Source organism: Sparus aurata, chromosome 13 (genome assembly GCF_900880675.1).
Source record: "Sparus aurata chromosome 13, fSpaAur1.1, whole genome shotgun sequence".
NCBI lineage: Eukaryota > Metazoa > Chordata > Actinopteri > Spariformes > Sparidae > Sparus > Sparus aurata.
The window spans coordinates 30,270,909-30,290,036 of record NC_044199.1 but is presented as its reverse complement, the minus strand read 5'-3'; the positions used below and the strand labels follow the sequence as shown (position 1 = coordinate 30,290,036).

The following is a 19,128-nucleotide window of genomic DNA, read 5'->3' as shown; positions in this document are numbered from 1 at the left end:
TGTTACTTGTTTTTATTTTATTTATTACATATCATGCACTGTGTACGGAAGGGGATCGGGGCCACTGTGAAAAAAATATAGGTGAATATTCTGAGAATGAAGACTCAGTCTTTTTCAGCAGATATTCATTCACACTACATTTTACTGATTACATCCCATTTTGAGTATTTTGGATTGGAAAACAATTTTATTTGTTAGAACAGATAAGTGAGATTGAATGCAACATATAAACCTATACACAGGGTTCGTACGGGTGCTTGAAATCCTTGAAAGTGCTTGAATTTCAATGTTGTGTTTTCAAGGTCTGAAAAGTGCTTGGATTTTAGTTTAAGTGCTTGAAAGTGCTTGACATTATAACTCTGTGTCTTTCACAAAATTGGGATCACACTGGATAATTAATTTCTGAAGTTTTTGCTGTTATGAAGTATAATTTTAGATGTTTAAAGCATAATATATTGTACATAATTGTGATAAAAAGTGAAGAAAAAAATCATAAGTATATATATTCCTTTAGATACGTATTTTACGCTAGCAATAAGGTGCTGGAAAATCTTAAAAATGACCCTTGAAAGTGCTTGAAAAGTGCTTGAATTTGACCTTGAAAAATTTGTACGAACCCTGTATACAACATAAATGACAATAAAGTAAATATTCAAATAAAACATTGACAGAACATAACAAAGAAGTAAGACAGATGAAGTTAATTCGTTGGGACATTAAGCAACAAAATAAAGTAACACACTTTGGTATTTAAATACACTTTAAATACACTTTAAATACCAAATTCCTACATAAAACCTGTGTTTACAAAGGACACAATATACTGTAGATTTTGTCTTGTGCAGTAGCAGGTTCTGTGTTTAGAAAATGTATTTCAATTCTGACTTTTTTTCTCACATCTCAAATACTTTTTTTCACAGTTTCCCTGATCCTCTTTCAGTGCATAATGTCAAAAATGAATTAAATAAAAAGAAATAACATGATTCAATTTAAAATGTATCTTATTTTCATCTTTTTTTGTGTTATATTTTTCATTTCAACACTGTTTAAAAAACATGAACCCCTGTGTTTTGTTGATTTTTTGTTTCCTCAAGTTTGTTTTTATAAATTATTGTCAAAAAAGCCAAATTATATTGAACACTATTCCAATTGTGAAAGCATTAAAAGGAGAAAACATCCAAGAGGGTCAATAGTTTTTGTAGATAATGTCTGTATGGTATAGACTTGACAACAATATTAAAAAAAAAAAAAAAAAGTCAAATCAGTGTTAGTGAGCTCTTCTGTCCACCTGAGAGAAGAAGTCTTAGATATTTTCATCAACTTGTACAAAAAAAGGAACTGAAATCTAAAGATTTGTGTTTATATTTGTGTTGTAGCTGCTTTTACAAACCTGCAATTCTTAAATAAAGAGAATTTAAAAAATCTGTCTTTAATGTTTTAATTGTTCTGGAAAATGAAAGATGGAGTTTTCCAGTCAGTGAGAGGCAGCAGATGGTTTCTGGTAGGTGTCTGAAGTGGAGACATCCTCACTCTGATTCTGAGAAGCTTTCAGAAAGACTCTTTTCAGCGTCCTCCTCCGTCATCATGATGACGCTCCTCACGGTTAGTTGAGTTTGTGACAAACAAGCTGTAACAGGAGCTCCGTCGGCAGGATTCAAATAAAACACTGAGTGATGGAGGTGGCTCAGGCTCATGGTGCCTGCGTGGTCCAGACTTTCATCACTGGGTGGCGTGGAAGAAGTGCTCAGATCTTGTACTTGTTCTATAAGTTGTAATATCACACTACAGATATGCTCAGTTATCATAGTACCTCTAAATTTGGACAAGCAGCCTTCTCCATAAGAGGTTGTCAACTCTGCAACACATTGGCAACTGATATAGAACTTATTTCAGATATGAAAATCTTTTACAACAAAGGTTAAGTGCTGGCTAAAACAAAACCAGTTAAACCATTGAAAGGTGTGTGTTTTATGTTTTACTTGTTAGAAGCCGAACTAAGGACAATGGATGGAAATTAGCAGCACATCAGTTACATGCTTTATATTGGACCTATGTCAAAACTGTATCGTCCCTAATGAATTAAATCAAAATAAATACGAGTTGTGCATTCAAAGCTTCACTTAAACCTGAAGGAGACAATTCTAGTCAAACGCTTTTTTGTTTCATTATGCACTTAAAGAAAAAAGTCAAAATACAATTTCGTGCAGCCGCCTCTTCCCAGCTTGTGTGGGGGGCTAAAAGAAAAATAACTTTCTTGTTACCAAAGCTGATTCTGAAGAACAGTCTCACCATTTCATCTACACAAGGCATTTTGTTGAGGCGGTCTAATGCGCTGATTGATGCAGCATCAAAAGGTCAACTTGAATTCTTGACATTTCAACTGTTTTCTTGAAAAAAATTAATCCTCTATTTTATTATTTTTTTTTTTTTTTGTCACCCCAATTTTCAGCATGCCTCTGGTGATTAGGTTGACCACATCTGGCTGTAATGAATCAACATGATTATTAATTAGAGTCATGTTTGGGGCACCTGATGATGAAAGTTTGCTCTCGACTATTTATTTTAGCAGCCCAGACTTTCCTGCTGTGAGGCAGAAGGCACCGCTGCGGAGTTACAGCTGTTCCAAAGTGCATTTCAACATTTATAAGAGTGAAATCCCTGGATATTTTCTAACAGTTTCCATTTCCAGCCACTTTTGTGGCAACAGAACCAGGAACGTGAAGCCAAAACTAACCCAGACTAATGGTTTTTGTGCCTAAACCTAAACAGAACTTTAGCATAGCAATGTAAAGGCATAAAATTAAAAGTTGAAGCGAATGAAAGGTTAAGTTTCAACACCTTTGATTTGTAGAAACAAACCTTGCTAACATTTATTCTTTATCGCAATTGATTTGTGTCACTAAAAGTCGTGTTTCTGCACAATATTTTCTCTATTTTAGCTGTTTTTGGTCTCCATCACCTCCTGAGGAAAATATCCGTCTGTTTAAATACTAAATGTTCCACTATGTTCAGTGGCTTGTCTCTAACTGTGTCTGTTTTCATGTAGCCTATTCCTTGAAAGTGTCCTGACAGATAAGCAAAGAGCTGAAACTCACGTTGAAGCTCTGTGAAGACAAGTTTCTTTATAGAGACAACTGTCACTGCCACACAGTAAACTGATCTCAGTACCTGTTGGTCTGCTGAGCTCATCAGCAGCAGCAGGAGCCCGATTGACGATCAATGTCCGCTACAAGGTGATCAGATCATGTCGGATCATTAGCCTCCGTGTGTTTTACTAAGTGATGCGACCGCTCAATCAGAAGTAACTGAATCACTTATTGTGTGCTGACTAAACCATTTATACACGCACACACACACACACACACACAGAGCGGTGGGCTTGTCCAGGTGGAGGTGATGGAGTATAAAAGCAGCGGAGGCCTTCTGTTCGTCCTCACACCAACCAGCCATCAGCTTATCAGCTCCTTCTCCTCGTCAACAGTCACCTCATCCATCTCCTCCTCCTCCGGCTCTATAGGTGAGTGTTTCTCCTCCTCTTCCTCCTCTTCTGACTCTACAGGTGGGTTCTTCTCCTCTTTCTCTTCTATTTTCTGAAATGATGAGCTGTCCTGCTCCTTCTTCTCCTCCTCTTCCTCGTTCTCTTGCTCATCTTTCTACACTTCCACTTCCTCACCCTTATCCTCCTGCTCCTCATCATCTGTCTGCTATCATCTCCTTCTCTGACAACTTTTACTTTTCTCCATCTACTTCTTCTTCTTCTCCTCCACGTTCTTCCTCAACTGCTCCTGTGTCTGTACTCTCCATCTCTTCCTCTTTTTGCTCCTTCATCGTCTTGTAACCTCCTTCCTTTCGCTTTCAATTGTCCTCCTCTTCTTTTATCCTCCGTACGCTCTCTGAGATGACTACAGTGCCCCTCGTTTTGAGTCCCTGCTTGAGTTTTCAGAATCAGAAACTCCTGAGATGATGTTTTAAAACAAAATGTTTGTTTGTGTGTTCAGTTCTCATCCAATATGGCGGCTCTGTGGCTCCAGTCTGTCTCTCTTCTGGTTTTACTGGTCGTATCATGGCAAGGCTCCCAGGCAGCTGCACCCCCACAGCACCTGTGCGGCTCTCACCTGGTCGACGCCCTTTACCTGGTCTGTGGGGACAGAGGCTTCTTCTACAACCCCAGGAGAGACGTCGACTCTCTGATGGGTGAGACCTCCGACTAAACACCTTCACACCATCAGTAAATACACAACAGATGCTCCGTATTAGTGTTAATGTAAATGTAGGGTGATGACTTCCTGTTTGTCCTGTCAGGTTTCCTCCCACCTAAAGCAGGCGGAGCTGCAGCGGCGGGCGGCGCTAATGACGTGGCAGAGTTCGCCTTCAAGGACCAGATGGAGATGATGGTGAAGCGAGGCATCGTGGAGGAGTGCTGCCACAAACCCTGCAACATCTTTGACTTGCAGAACTACTGCAACTGAACGGTGCTTAGCCTGGCCCTGGTTAGCCTAGCCAAGCTTAGCATTGCTTAGCTTCTTGGCTAACTTAGCCCGAACTGAGAGCTGAGAAAATGGATGAAATTATTTTTCCTAGAAAATAAAGTTTTGTGAATTAAGAGAAATCAAGTGTGTGTTTCTGTCATGACTTCAATCAATGGACCAAAGTCAAAATAAGGGCATATTGGTTGATTCATGAACCATAATTAAAGGTGCGATCAGCTGTAGTTTACTGCCGTCAAATAAAAAGTGAACTCAACATCATCAACAGCGACTCCAACATTAGAGCAACTGATGTATCTTGTTACAGCGCACTCAAACATATTCAGGGTGTTTTAAATAATAACTGGAAAAGGAAGAAAGATTTTGGTATCACAAGTGATGTTGAGAGCTTTTAGGCCTATTTCTTTTCATTTATTTATTTAATCAACACATGATAGGAGCACTTACACACTGAGGAAGGCAATCATCATCTTGGATTGAATATTTATGACAGTGTGATATTTCAGTTTTTCCTTTTCAATAAATTTGCAAAACAACACTGTACCCACCAAGCACAGTGATTTTCAAACAACAAAAACTGGATTAATCCTGACATAAAGGCCGTGCTACAATCTGCCCTCCTCACCATTCAGGTGACAAACGAGAAGATTAAGGCAAAGAAGGCCACAGGTCTAGATGGGATCAACTCCAGGCTCAAGTCCTGTACAAACCAGCTGTGCAGGATTGTGGAGTATATCTTTAACATGAGCCCGAAGCTGGGAAAAGTGCCAATGCTGTAGAAAACCTCCTGCGTGGTACTTTTACCCAAAGGACTTCAACAGCTGCAGACCAGTTGCTCTCACTTCAAACCTGATGAAGACCCTGAAGCGGCTTGTCCTTGTCCATCTCCAACTTGTGGGTCCTCTTCCTCCTGGACAAATCACTGTCTCACCTGGAAAAGCCTGGAAGAACTGTATGGATCATGTTCTTTGATTTCTCTGGTGCTTTCAGCACAGTACAGCCTGCACTTCTGAGGGACAAGCTGGAGCTCACAGGGGTGGACCAACACCTCACGTCCTGGATCCTGGAGTACCTCAACAACTGGCCACAGTATGTGAGGACTCGGGACTGTATGTCGGACACAGTTGTCTGCAGTACGGGGGCCACAAACAGTCCTGGCCACTTTCCTGCAAATTCTCCCATCAATCACACCACCGCCATCTACAAAAGTTCTCTGATGACTCTGCCTTTGTCGGCCTCATCAGGGACGGGATCGACAGAGCCTACAGAGAACTTATTCAGGACTTTGTGGACTGGTGCCAGCAGAACCACCTCCAGCTCAACGCCAGAAAGACCAAAGAGCTGGTGATGGACTTCTGCAGGAACAGACAACCCCGCACACCGGTGAACATACAGGGAATGGACATTGAGATGGTGACATCTTGAACACACTGTTCAGACCTGAACTTCCTGTCACTCTGAGGAAGTTCAGGTCCTTTGGAGTGCAGGGGGCACTCCTGACAACTTTCTATGATTCTGGTGGCATCAGCCATTTTCTTTGGAGTAGTCTGCTGGAGCAGCAGCATCTCTGCAGCAGGCAGGAGGAGACTTGATAAACTTATCAATAAGGCCAGCTCCATCCTGGGATGCCTTCCTGACTCAGCGCAGGTCAGGCACATGCACACATAAGGCCCAAGCTGTTGTAAACGTTGCTGTTCCTACTTACAGTCACAGTAGTCATTTCTTGGGTTTGTCACATTTTTAAGATGTGTAGCCTGTATTTCTAGTTTGCACTTGCCCTCCGATAAATAGCCAAATAATAAACCAGAACCAGAATTGCAGCTGAATTGCATGTCTTCCAAACCTCAGTATTATTATAATGTGAATAAAATCATGTTGACAATACTTTATTGACACAAAAGAAATGGCAATTGCGTATCACTCACAGCTATACAGGATAGATAGATAGAATTACTTTAATGATCCCAGACTGGGATACGCAGCTAAGTAGTTAGCTTTCTATAAATACTTTTTTAAAATAAATTTTTCATTAATTAATCTACATATTATGTCATTAAGGCCTGAAAAAATGGGCACATACTGCCCTTTTCTGACTTTGAGCCCCTGCCCCTCTATAATCATGTGACCATCCCTGGTGCAGGTGGTGGGAGAGAGAAGGATGATGGACAAGCTGTCATCGCTGCTGGTGGAGGAGTCCCACCCCCTGCTGGTCACTATCACAGCACTGGACAACTCCTTCAGTGATAGACTGATACACTCCAAGTGTGTGAAGGAGAGGAATCACAGGTCCTTCCTTCCTGCTGCTGTCAGACTTTACAACCAGCACTGCTCCCAGTAGACCTCACTGTGCACTGTTCAATAGAAAACTCTACACATAACCCATTTCCCATTTTGGTTTGTACTAACTGGGCAATTTTTCATACTCATATTGATAATATATTATTCATTAATAACAACGCACTGCCACACTTTTATAATTGCACTGTTCATCTTGTAAGTATTATGTACATTCGATGTATAAACAAGCCTATTCCTATTTCTTGCTTTTTTATTATATTGTTTATTTTTTGCTATTATTATTGTTTATTGTACTATTACTGTCCTTGCGCTGTTGTGACAAACAAATGTCCTCGTTTGCGGGACAAATGAAGGAATTCTGATTCTGATTCTGTATATCTGAATAAACATGATAAAGCTTTTCGAACAACTGTTCTAATTTCAAGATTTAAAACCAACTAATTTCTAATGAATCTTATAACGAATACAATCTTAAATTCTGACATATTTTCATGATATTAATTTCAGTGTATTTGAAGTTTGTAGAAGGTAAAAACTCCATCACAGACAAAAACTGTGTAACAGACACTAAACTGAAACTAGGAGAGGATAAGATGGTTATGATCCATGTGACAAATCGCACAATTGTGACATTAATATATTTTATAGAACATCAAATCAAACAAAAACAAAACAAATCGAACACAAGCTACTATGGTGTAAACAGTGTGATCAGAACCGCATGACTTAAGCTACTCTGAATTGCAGTGTCACATATTTCAAGCTTGTCGCCCTTCCTCTAACAAATAAATAACACTCTTTAAATAACACAGTACCAACACCCCATTATGTTTTCCCTGTAAATAATCACTGATCCTGTGTTTGGGTAGCCTCCTTCCACTGTTTCCCACAGATAAACCGTATGGCAAAATCTCTGATAAATTAATTAATGACCTGATACATGAAACAGAGTCAAGAGCCAAAGCACAGTACACATTGAGTATGAGAAATGACACCATGCTTTTGGTTGTGGGAAAATGTTCCATATACAAGGTAAACAACCAAAACAAATCACAAAAAACCCCATATGTCGGGGTGCTACTTCCAGCAAATATGAATAGGACTTGGTAGCTTAAACTTCGACTTAAGGTGCTTCGTCAACACTGTACTCTATTTCCCGGCAGCCTGACACACTTTCAAAATAGTCTTAACAAATAATACCTGTCTTATCAGGTAGTCCAATCATTTAGTCAAGAAAATGGAGGAAATATTGTTGATACTGTATGTGTATTTATATGTTTATATTTATTTGTATAAAATATATAATATATAATACAGAACTATCAAACGTTTTGTTGCAAATACTCAACAGGGTCACAAGAAACGTGTTGAGAAAAAAAAAGACGCAAATTATCTGCCAAAGATTTGAGAAGAATCAAACGAGAAGCTCCCAGGAACCAATTATCCTTCAGTGCTGTAATATTCCAGAACTGCAACCTACCTGGAGTGCCAAGAAGTACAAGGTGTTCAGTGCTCAGAGACATGGCCAAAGTAAGGGAGGCCGAAACCCGACCACCACTGAACAAGACACGTACACCGATCAGGCATACATAACCACTGACAGGTGAAGTGAATAACGCTGATTATCTCTTCATCGGGGCACCTGTCATTGGGTGGGATATATTAGGCAGCAAGTGAACATGTTGTCCTCAAAGTTGATGTGATAGAAGCAGGAAAAATGGGTGAGCGTAAGGATTGAAGCAAGTTTGACAAGGGCCAAATTGTGATGGCTAGATGACCAGGTCAGAACATCTCCAAAACTGCGGCTCTTGTGGGGTGTTCCCAGTCTGCAGTGGTCAGTATCTATCAAAAGTGGTCCAAGGAAAGAACAGTAGTGATCCGGTTACAGGGTCATGGGCGGCCAAGGCTCATTGATGCACATGGGGAGTGAAGGCTGGCCTGTGTGGTCCAATCCAACAGACGAGCTACTGTTGCTCAAATTGCTGAAGGAGTTAATGTTTGTTCTGATAGAAACGTGTCTAAGGTGAATACACAGCGCATCGCAGTTTGTTGTGTATGGGGCTGCATCCAGTCAGGGTGCCCGTTCTGACCCCTGTCCACCGCCGAAAGCGCCAACAATGGGCACGGACCATGGAGCAATGGAAGAAGGTGGCCTGGTCTGGTGAATCACGTTTTCTTTTACATCACATGGATGGCTGGGTGCATGTGTGTCGTTTACTTGGGGCACCAGGATGCACTATGGTAAGATGGCAAGCCGACGGAGGCAGGTTGATGCTTTGGGCAATGTTCTTCTAGGAAACCTTGAGTCCTGCCATTCATGTGGATGTTACTTTGACACATACCACCTGCCTAAGCATTGTTGCAGACCATTACACGCTTTCATGGAAATGGTACTCCCTGATGGTTGTGGCCTCTTTCAGCCGGATAACGGCAATGCCACAAAGCAAAAATGGTTCAGGAATGGTTTGAGGAGCACAACAACGAGTTTGAGGTGTTCCCCAGATCTCAATCCAATCAAGCATCTGTGGGATGTGCTGGACAAACAAGTGCGATCTATGGAGGCCTCACCTCGCAACTTACAGCACTTAAAGGATCTGCTGCTAACATCTTGATACCAGATACCACAGCACACCTTCAGGGGTCCAGTGGAATCCACGCCTCAATGGGTCATGGGCTGTTTTGACAGCAAAAGGGGAACCAACATAATATTAGGCAGGTTGTCATGATGTTATGCCTGATCGTGAAAGGTGAAACGTCCAGACTTGGCCAAGAGATATCTGAAGACAGATTTTTCAAAGATTTTATGGACTGATGAGATGAGAGTGACTCTTGACTGACCAGATGGATTGGCCATGGAAGTAAAAGACGAAGAAGAAGAAGAAGTAATAGACAACGAAGAACTAGAAGATGAAGGAATAGAAGAAGAACTAGAAGAAGAAGAACCAAAACAAGATGAAGTCTGAAGTGTTTTATCACATCAGCCATGAGGGGGCAGTAATGGTTGATGGTTAATAGGGACACCAGCGTCAGGTGTTGTTTTGTTTTTCTCCCCCACCTCTACCTCCACCTATGTCTGTGTGCTCAGACGGTCTTGTCCGTGAAGTCGTGCTCACCTGTTAAATCTCCGAGAAGAGCTTCTGTCAGGTGAACTACTGTCACAGAACTTCCGGTTTCATCAGCATTTAGCAGCCCAGACTTTCCTGCTGTGAGGCAGAAGGCATGGTGGTGGTGTTACAGCTGTTCCAAAGTGTGTTTCAACATTTAGAAGGGTGAAACCCCTGGAGATTTTTAACACTTTGGAACAGTTGCCAGCCAAAACTAACCCTGACTAACTATTTTTTGTGCATTAACCTAAACAGAACATGAGCACAGCATTGTAAGGACCTGCAAATTAAAGTTGAACTGAAAGAAATGTAAAGTTTCAACATCCATGTTTGCAGAAACATACCTTGACAACGTTTGTTCTTTATTGCGATTGAGCTGAGTTGGGATGAGTAATTTAGTTGTGTTTCTGTCCAGTATTTTCTCTGTTTTAGCTCTGATTTTGGTCTCCACCACCTCCTAAAGGAAATATCTGTCTCTTCAGCTGCTAAATGCTCCACTATGTTCAGCAGCTTGTCTCTAACTGTGTCTGTTTTCATGTAGCTTTTTCCTTGAAAATGTCCAGACAGATAAAGAGCTAAAACTCACGTTGAAGCGCCATAAAGACAAGTTTATCTTCAAAGACAACTGTCACTGCTACACAGTAAACTGATCTCAGTACCTGTTGGTCTGCTGAGCTCATCAGAAGCAGCAGGAGGCCGACTGATGATCAGTGTTTGTCTACAAGGTGATCAGATCATGTCGGATCATTAGCCTCCGTTTGTTTTACTAAGTGATGCGAGCTCTCAATCAGAAGTAACCGAGTCACTTATTGTGTGCTGACTAAACCATTTACACAAATACATCAGGGCGGTCCAGGTGGATGTGATGGAGTATAAAACGAACGAAGGCCTTCTGTTCTTTCTCACACCAACCAGCCTTCAGCTTATCCTCCTCTTCGTTACATTCACCTCGTCCATCTCCTCCCTCCTCCAGCTCTATAAGGTGAGTGTTTCTTCTCCTCTTCCTCCTCCTCTTCTGACTCTACAGGTAAGTTCTTCTCCTATTCCTCTTCTATTTTCTCTAGTAATGAGCTGTCCTCTTCTTCCTCCTTGCTCATCTTTCTACACTTCCATTTCCTCACCCTCATCCACCTCCTCAGCATCTAGCTACTCCGCCATCTTCTCCTCCTCTGACAACCTTTTTTCCTCCTCCTCCACCGAATGTCAAGATTAGCTCTCTTCCTCAAGTAGTCATCATCTATGTTTTGACTTCCTCCACCTGTGTTCTCCTCGTTCTCTTCTTCCTCAACTGCTCCTGTATCTGTACTCGCCATCTCCTCCTCTTTTTGCTCCTTTGTGTTCTTGTAACCTTCCTTTCTCTTTCTTTTGTCCTCCTCTACTTTTATCCCCTGTACATTGTCTGAGATAACTAGAGTGCTCCTTGTCTCGAGCCCTGCTTGAGTTTTTAGAATCTACCCCAGAAAGTCCTGAGAATTAAGAAAAAATTTATAAATGTTTGTTTTAAAAATTTTAAAAATTGTGTGTTCAGCTCTCGTCCAGTATGGCGGCTCTGTGGCTCCAGACTGTCTCTCTTGTGGTCTTACTGATCATATCATGGCCGGGCTCCCATTCTGTTGCGGCTGAACAGCACCTGTGCGGCTCTCACCTGGTCGATGCCCTTTACCTGGTCTGTGGGGAGAAAGGCTTCTTCTACAACTCCAAGAGAGACGTCAACCCTCTGATGGGTGAGACCTCGGACTAAAAACCTTCACACCATCAGTAAATACACAACAGATGCTCCGCATTAGTGTTAATGTAAATGTAGGGTGATGACTTCCTGTTTGTCCTGTCAGGTTTCCTCCCACCTAAAGCAGGCGGAGCTGCAGCGGCGGGCGGCGCGAACGAGGTGGCAGAGTTCGCCTTCAAGGACCAGATGGAGATGCTGGTGAAGCGAGGCATCGTGGAGGAGTGCTGCCACCGACCCTGCAGCATCCTCCACCTGCAGAACTACTGCAACTGAACGGTGCTTAGCCTGGCCCTGGTTAGCCTAGCCTGGCTCAGCATGGCTTAGCTTCTTGGCTAACTTAGCCTGAACCCCGCCATTCCCCCCTTCACCCAGAAGAGCGGCAGCGCTGTCCTCTTTCTGTAAAACCAACCACTGTCAAATTAAGTACTGAGAAAACCGGTGAAATTATTTTTCCTAGAAAATAAAGTTTTGTGAATTGAGAGAAATCAAGTGTGTGTTTGTTTTTGATGTGGTGACTTTATTTTGTACTTTCTGTCGTGACTTCAATCGACCGACCAAAGTCAAAATGAGGGCATGTTGGATGATTCATTAAGCACAATTTAAGGTGTAACCACGTGCAGTTCAAATAAAAAGGGTCAAATAACAAGTGATGAACAGCAACTCCAACATTAGAGCAATTGATGTATCTTGTTACAGTGCACTCAAACATATTCAGGGTGTTTTAAATAATAATTGGAAAAACCTCCATCTGATTTAATGCTGTATGATGGCAGGACTAGAAAGATGTTGGGCATCACAGGGAAAGTGCAGGATGTTGAGAGCTTTCAGGCCCATTTCTGTTAATTTATTTATTTAATCAACACGTGATAGGAGCGCTTAAAAGTTGAGGGAGGCAATCATCATCTTGGATGTAATTGTTCTGTCAGTGTGACATTTCAGTTATTCCTTTTGAATAAAATTGCAAAACAACATGTCTGCAACACTAACGTGAAAAAAGTGAAGGGGTCTGAACACAACGTTGGTGAAGTCTGGAAAATCCTTGAAACCATCTCAGGGCAGAGGAAACCAGACTCTCAGGCTGCCAGGGATCAGATGTAGGTGAATGACCTGAACCTATTCTTCAATAGATTTGACCAGACACCCACCCCTCCAACCTCTTCTACCCCACCATTTACTGCCACATTCTCACCTCTACCTCCCTTTCCACTGAATTCAGCTTGCAGCCTGAAGCTGGGAAAAGTGCCAATGCCTTAGAAACCTTCAGTATGGTACCCTTACCCAAAGGACTTCAACAGCTACAGACCAGTTGCGCTCACTTCAAACCTGATGAAGACCCTGGAGCGGCTGGTCCTTGTCCATCTCCAACCTCTGGTGGGTCATTTTATGGACCCACTCCAGTTTGCCTACCAGCCTGGCATCGGAGTGGACGACGCCATCCTCTTCCTCCTGGACAGATCACTGTCTCAACTCAAAAAGGCTGGAAGAACTGTGAGGATCATGTTATTTGATTTCTCTGGTGCTTTCAGCACAATACAGCATTTACTTCTGGGGGACAAGCTGAATCTTACGGGGGTGGACCAACACCCCATGTCCTAGATCCTGGACTACATCACCAACGGGCCACAGTACGTGAGGACTCGGGACTGTGTGTCGATACAGGGGCCACACAGGGAACAGTCCTGGCCCCTTTCCTGTTTACCCTGTACACCACAGACTTCTCCCACCAATCATCCCAACGCATCTACAAAAAGTTCAGGACTTTGTGGACTGGCGCCAGCGGAACCACCTTCAGCTCAAAGCCGGGAAGACCGACGAGCTGGTGATGGACTTCCACAGGAACAGACAACACTGCACACATTGAGCAATGGTCCATTGTCAATCGGCGCACCAGCGTCAGGTGTCGTATTGTTTTCCTCCTCCACCTCCACCTCCACCTGTGTCTGTGTGTTCAGTCTGTTTCGTCTGTGAAGTCGTGCTCACCTGTTAAATCTCCGAGAAGAGCTTCTGTCAGGTGAACTACTGTCACAGAACTGGGCCTGATGCACCTAAAGAGATAAAGAAGTGCTGCTCGGTCAGTAGACATCTTGGAGGTTCCTTCTTCATCGATGAGGAGACACTGACCGAAGTCCCAGTTCGGGTTTCTGTTCCCTCAACAAAACAACACGATGCGAGAAGTTCATCTGAATAATGAGACGCGCAGGGACGGTAAGATAAACCTCTGTAACAGTCCTCTTTTATGATTTATACAGAAACATGGAGGGAGATTTTAGTGCCACACATCTCTATTGATCTTATCTGCCCGTCTATGCTTCATGAGTCTTTCCTCATGTTTATTTGGACAAAGTGGTGTTGGTAACGACAACTAAACAAGACAGTAGGCTTCACATTTTAAAGAGGTCTACTTAAATCTTGAGACGTCAGTTTTATTCGACATTTCTACTTTTTTCTTGAAGTGGATAATGGAAGAAAAGATGTCATCCTCTCATTTTTTTTCCTGCCCCTCACCCTAGTACTCTTCCAGTTTAATTAGCATTTAGCAGCCCAGACTTTCCTGCTGTGAGGCAGAAGGCATGGTGGTGGTGTTACAGCTGTTCCAAAGTGCATTTCAACATTTAGAAGGGTGAAACCTCTGGAGATTTTTAACACTTTGGGACAGTTGCCAGTCAAAACTAACCCTGACTGAAGTCTTTTTTGTGCCTAAACCTAAACAGAACATAAGCACAGGATAAGGATGTGCAAATGAAATGACGTTGAACCAAAAGAAATGTTTCAACATCCCTAAATACAACGTTTGTTCTTTATTGTGATTGAGCTGAGTTGGGATGAGTAATTTAGTTGTGTTTCTCTCCAGTATTCTCTCTGTTTTAGCTCTGATTTTGGTCTCCACCACCTCCTAAAGGAAATATCTGTCTCTTCAGCTGCTAAATGCTCCACTATGTTCAGCAGCTTGTCTCTAACTGTGTCTGTTTTCATGTAGCTTTTTCCTTGAGAATGTCCAGACAGATAAACAAAGAGCTGAAACGCACGTTGGAGACAAGTTTTTCTTCAGAGACAACTTTCACTGCTACACAGCAAATGGATCTCAGTACCTGTTGGTCTGCTGAGCTCATCAGAAGCAGCAGGAGGCCGATTGACGATCACTATTTGTCTACGAGGTGATCAGAACATGTCGGATCATTAGCCTCTGTGTGTTTTACTAAGTGATGCGAGCGCTCAATCAGAAGTAACCAAGTCACTTATTGTGTGCTGACTAAACTGTTTACACACACACACACACACACACACACACACACACACACACACACACAGACCGATGGGTGTGTCCAGGCGGAGGTGATGGAGTATAAAATGAACTCCTTCTCCTCCTCTTTGTTACATTCACCTCATCCATCTCCTCCTCCTCCTCCTCCAGCTCTATAGGTGAGCGTGTCTCCTCCTCCTCCTCCTCTTCTGACTCTACAGGTGGGTTCTTCTCCTCTTCCTCTTCCATTTTCTCAAGTGATGATCTGTCCTCCTCCTCTTCCTCCTTCTCTTGCTCATCTTTCTACACTTCCACTTCCTCACCTTCATCTTCTGTCTACTCTGCCATCTTGTCCTCCTCTGACAACTTTTACTTCTTCTTCTTCTCCTCCACCAAAAGTGGAGGATAGCTGTCCTCCTCAACTACTCATCATCTGTTTTCTCCTCCTCCACCTGTCTTCTCTTCCTTCTCCTTCCTCCATTAACTCCTACTTTTCTTCTTCCTCAACTGCTCCTGTATCTGTACTCTCCATCTCTGTCTCTTTCTGCTCCTTTGTTGTCTTGTAACCTCCTTCCTTCCTCTTTCTATTGTCCTCCTCTTCTTTTTATCCCCTGTACATTGTCTGAGATAACTACCGTGCTCCTTGTCTCGAGCCCTGCTTGAGTTTTCAGAATCAGCCCAAGAAACTCCTGAGATGGTGTTTTAAAACATTAAAAATGTTTGTGTTTGTGTGTTCAGTTCTCATCCAGTATGGCGGCTCTGTGGCTCCAGTCTGTCTCTCTTCTGGTTTTACTGGTTGTATCATGGCCGGGCACCCAGGCTATAGCGCCCCTACAGCGCCTGTGTGGCTCTCACCTGGAGGAGGCCCTTTACCTGATCTGTGGGGAGAAAGGCTATTTCTACGTCCCCAAGAGAGACGTCGACTCTCCGATGGGTGAGACCTCCGACTAAAAACCTTCACACCATCAGTAAATATACAACAGATACTCAGTATTAGTGTTAATGTTAATGTAGGATGATGACTTCCTGTTTGTCCTGTCAGGTTTCCTCCCACCTAAAGCAGGCGGAGCTGCAGCGGCGGGCGGCGCAAACGAGGTGGCAGAGTTCGCCTTCAAGGACCAGATGGAGACAATGGGGAAGCGAAGCATACCGTTCGATTGCTGCTACCGACCCTGCAACATCTTTGACCTGCAGATGTACTGCAACGATGGTTAGCCTGGCTCTGGCCAATAATGCCTAGCTTAGCATGGCTTAGCTTCTTGGCTAACTTAGCCTGAACCCTGCCTCCCTCCCCAGACGAGCAGCAGCGCTGTCCTCTTTCTTTAAACCAACCGCTTTCAAACAGAGTGCTTCGAAATGGATGAAATTATTTTTCCTAGCAAATAAAGTTTAGTGAATTGAGAGAAATCAAGTGAGTGTTTTTAATGTGTTAACTTTATTTTTTCTTTCTGTCACGACTTCAATCAACTGACCAACGTCTAAATGAGGGCATGGTGGGTGATTCATGAACCACAATTCAAGGTACAACCACGTGCAGCTTAAGGTCAGATAGTGATGAACAGCAACACCCAAACAAATTCAGGGTGTTTACAATGATAAGTGTAAAACCTCCATCTAATTTAATGCTGCATGATGGCAGGAGTAGAATGATTGTGGGTGTCAGGTAATCATCATCTTGGATGTAATATTTGTGTCAGTGTGATATTTACAATTTTTCCTTTTGAATAAAATTTTTTGCAAAACAAAATGTCTGCAACAAAACAAAATGAAGGGGTCTGAATACCCCTTAAATGCTCCACTATGTTCAGCAGCTTGTCTCTAACTGTGTCTGTTTTCATGTAGCTTTTTCCTTGAAAATGTCCAGACGGATAAACAAAGAGCTGAAACTCACTATGAAGCTGCGAGTTTCTCTTCAGAGACAACTGTCACTGCTACACAGTAAACAGATCTCAGTGCCTGTTGGTCTGCTGAGCTCATCAGGAGGCCGATTGATGATCAATATTTGTCTACAAGGTGATCAGATCATGTCGGATCATTAGCCTCCGTGTGTTTTACTAAATGATGCGAGCGCTCAATCAGAAGTAACTGAGTCACTTATTGTGTGCTGACTAAACTGTTCACACACACACACACACACACACACACACACACACACACACACACACACACACACACACACACACACAGAGTGGTGGGCGTGTCCAGGTGGAGGTGACGGAGTATAAAAGCAGCGGAGGCCTTCTGTTCGTCCTCACACCAACCAGCCTTCAGCTTATCAGCTCCTTCTCCTCATCACAGTCACCTCGTCCATCTTCTCCTCCTCCAGCTCTATAGGTGAGTGTTTCTCCTCCTCTTCTGACTCTACAGGTGAGTTCTTCTCCTCTTCCTCTTCTATTTTCACAAGTGATGAGCCGTCCTCCTCCTCTTCTTCCTGCTTGCTCATCTTTCTACACATCCACTTCCTCACCCTTATCCTCCACACCATCATCATCATCATCATCTGTCTACTCTTCTATCTTCTCCTCTGACAACTTATCTTACTCCATCTACTTCTTCTTCTTCACCTCCCTTTATTATGGTTAGCTCTCCTCCTCAACTACTCATCATCTATGTTTTCTCCTCCTTCTCTTTTCTCCATCAACTCCTACTTCTCTTCTTCCTCAACTGCTCCTGTGTCTGTGCCTTCCATCTCTTCCTCTTTTTGCTCCTACATCTTCTTGTAACCTCCTTCCTTTCTCTTTCTATTGTCCTCCTCTTCTTTTATCCTCCGTACGTTTTCTGAGATAACTACAGTGCCCCTCGTCTTGAGTCGGTCCTTTAGATTTGAGAATCAGAAACTCCTGAGATGATGTTTTAAAACAAAATGTTTGTGTTTGTGTGTTCAGCTCTCATCCGGTATGGCGGCTCTGTGGCTCCAGTCTGTCTCTCTTCTGGTCTTACTGGTCGTATCATGGCCGGGCTCCCAGGCTGTTGCGCCGGCACAGCGCCTGTGCGGCTCTCAACTAGTCGACGCCCTTTACCTGGTCTGTGGAAACACGGGCTTCTTCTACAGCGACAAGAGAGATGTCGACTCTCTGATGGGTGAGACCTTTGCCTAAAAACCTTCACACCATCAGTAAATACACAACAGATACTCAGTATTAGTGTCAATGTGAATGTAGGATGATGACTTCCTGTTTGTCCTGTCAGGTTTCCTCCCACCTAAAGCAGGCGGAGCTGCAGCGACGGGCGGAGAGAACGAGGTGGCAGAGTTCACCTTCAAGGACCAGATGGAGATGATGGGGAAGCGAAGCCCATGGGAGCACTGCTGCCACACACCCTGTACCCTCTCCGACCTGCAGACATACTGCAAGTGAACGGTGCTTAGCTTTGCTCTTTTTAGCCTAGCCAAGCTTAGCATGGCTTAGCTTCTTGGCTAACTTAGCCTGAACCCCGCCATTCCCCCCCTTCACCCAGAAGAGCGGCAGCGCTGTCCTGTTTCTGTAAAACCAACCGCTTTCAAACAAAGTGCTTAGAAATGGATGAAATTATTTTTCCTAGAAAATAAAGTTTAGTGAATTGAGAGAAGTCAGGTGTTTGTTTTTGATGTGTTGACTTTGTTTTACTACTTTCTGTCATGACTTCAATCCACTGACTAAAGTCTGAATGAGAGCATGTTGGATGATTCATGAACAATAATTAAAGGTGCGACCACCTGCTGCAGCTTAAGGTCAGATAGTGATGAACAGCAACACCCAAACAAAGTCAGGGTGTTTTATATAATTGAAAAACCTCCATCTAATTTAATGCTGCATGATTGCAGGACTAGAATGATTTTGGGTGTCACAGGGAAACTTTTAAAGGGTTTTTTATTTAATCAACACATGATAGGAGTGTTATCATGAGGCATATTTTTAACAATCATCATCCTGGATGTAATATTAATGTCAGTGTGACAGTGACAGTTTTTCCTTTTGAATACATTTGCAAAACAAAATGTCTGCAACATAACAAAATGTGAAAAAAATGATGGGGTCTGAATACTTCCTGATGTATATTTGAATAAATATGATAAAGCTTATCAAAGTTTAAGATTTATTTATTATTAGGATTAAAATCCTATATTCTGATATAATTTCATTATATTCATTCAAGTGTATTTGAAGTTTGTAGCAGGTAAAAATTACAAATCCATCACAAAGAATGTTTAACAGACACAAAATTGAAACTAGAAGCGGATTAAATGATCAAGTGTCAGCATCGAATTTTTTTTTTATATATACAAACTACTTC

General features: G+C 42.6%; 4 protein-coding genes across 6 annotated transcripts; all 4 read left to right on the top strand.

The window, feature by feature from the left end:
• The first annotated feature begins 3,378 nt into the window (after nucleotides 1–3,378).
• Nucleotides 3,379–4,609, top strand: LOC115593606 (insulin). Its single transcript, XM_030437193.1, has 3 exons — nucleotides 3,379–3,517; nucleotides 3,999–4,194; nucleotides 4,303–4,609. Exons 2-3 carry the CDS (start codon nucleotides 4,011–4,013, stop codon nucleotides 4,467–4,469), a joined length of 351 nt encoding a protein of 116 aa, XP_030293053.1. The 5' UTR covers nucleotides 3,379–3,517; nucleotides 3,999–4,010; the 3' UTR covers nucleotides 4,470–4,609.
• Nucleotides 4,610–10,796: 6,187 nt separating this feature from the next.
• On the top strand, nucleotides 10,797–12,100 carry LOC115593608 (insulin-like). The gene is made up of 3 exons (XM_030437194.1): nucleotides 10,797–10,871; nucleotides 11,418–11,613; nucleotides 11,722–12,100. The coding sequence occupies exons 2-3, from the start codon at nucleotides 11,430–11,432 to the stop codon at nucleotides 11,886–11,888; spliced, it is 351 nt and encodes a 116-aa protein (XP_030293054.1). The 5' UTR covers nucleotides 10,797–10,871; nucleotides 11,418–11,429; the 3' UTR covers nucleotides 11,889–12,100.
• A 2,909-nt stretch (nucleotides 12,101–15,009) lies between these two features.
• LOC115593605 (insulin-like) lies at nucleotides 15,010–16,263 on the top strand. 2 transcript variants are annotated; one of them, XM_030437191.1, is made up of 3 exons: nucleotides 15,010–15,077; nucleotides 15,595–15,790; nucleotides 15,899–16,263. In XM_030437191.1, the coding sequence occupies exons 2-3, from the start codon at nucleotides 15,607–15,609 to the stop codon at nucleotides 16,069–16,071; spliced, it is 357 nt and encodes a 118-aa protein (XP_030293051.1). In that variant the 5' UTR covers nucleotides 15,010–15,077; nucleotides 15,595–15,606; the 3' UTR covers nucleotides 16,072–16,263. The 2 variants fall into 2 exon arrangements, with proteins under 2 accessions (XP_030293051.1, XP_030293052.1); XM_030437192.1 differs by having other exon boundaries at nucleotides 15,013–15,035.
• On the top strand, nucleotides 15,016–18,423 carry LOC115593609 (insulin-like). Of its 2 annotated transcripts, none has more exons than XM_030437196.1 (3): nucleotides 15,016–15,035; nucleotides 17,742–17,937; nucleotides 18,046–18,423. In XM_030437196.1, the coding sequence occupies exons 2-3, from the start codon at nucleotides 17,754–17,756 to the stop codon at nucleotides 18,210–18,212; spliced, it is 351 nt and encodes a 116-aa protein (XP_030293056.1). In that variant the 5' UTR covers nucleotides 15,016–15,035; nucleotides 17,742–17,753; the 3' UTR covers nucleotides 18,213–18,423. The 2 variants fall into 2 exon arrangements, with proteins under 2 accessions (XP_030293056.1, XP_030293055.1); XM_030437195.1 differs by lacking the exon at nucleotides 15,016–15,035 and adding an exon at nucleotides 17,110–17,190.
• The last annotated feature ends 705 nt before the right edge of the window (nucleotides 18,424–19,128 follow it).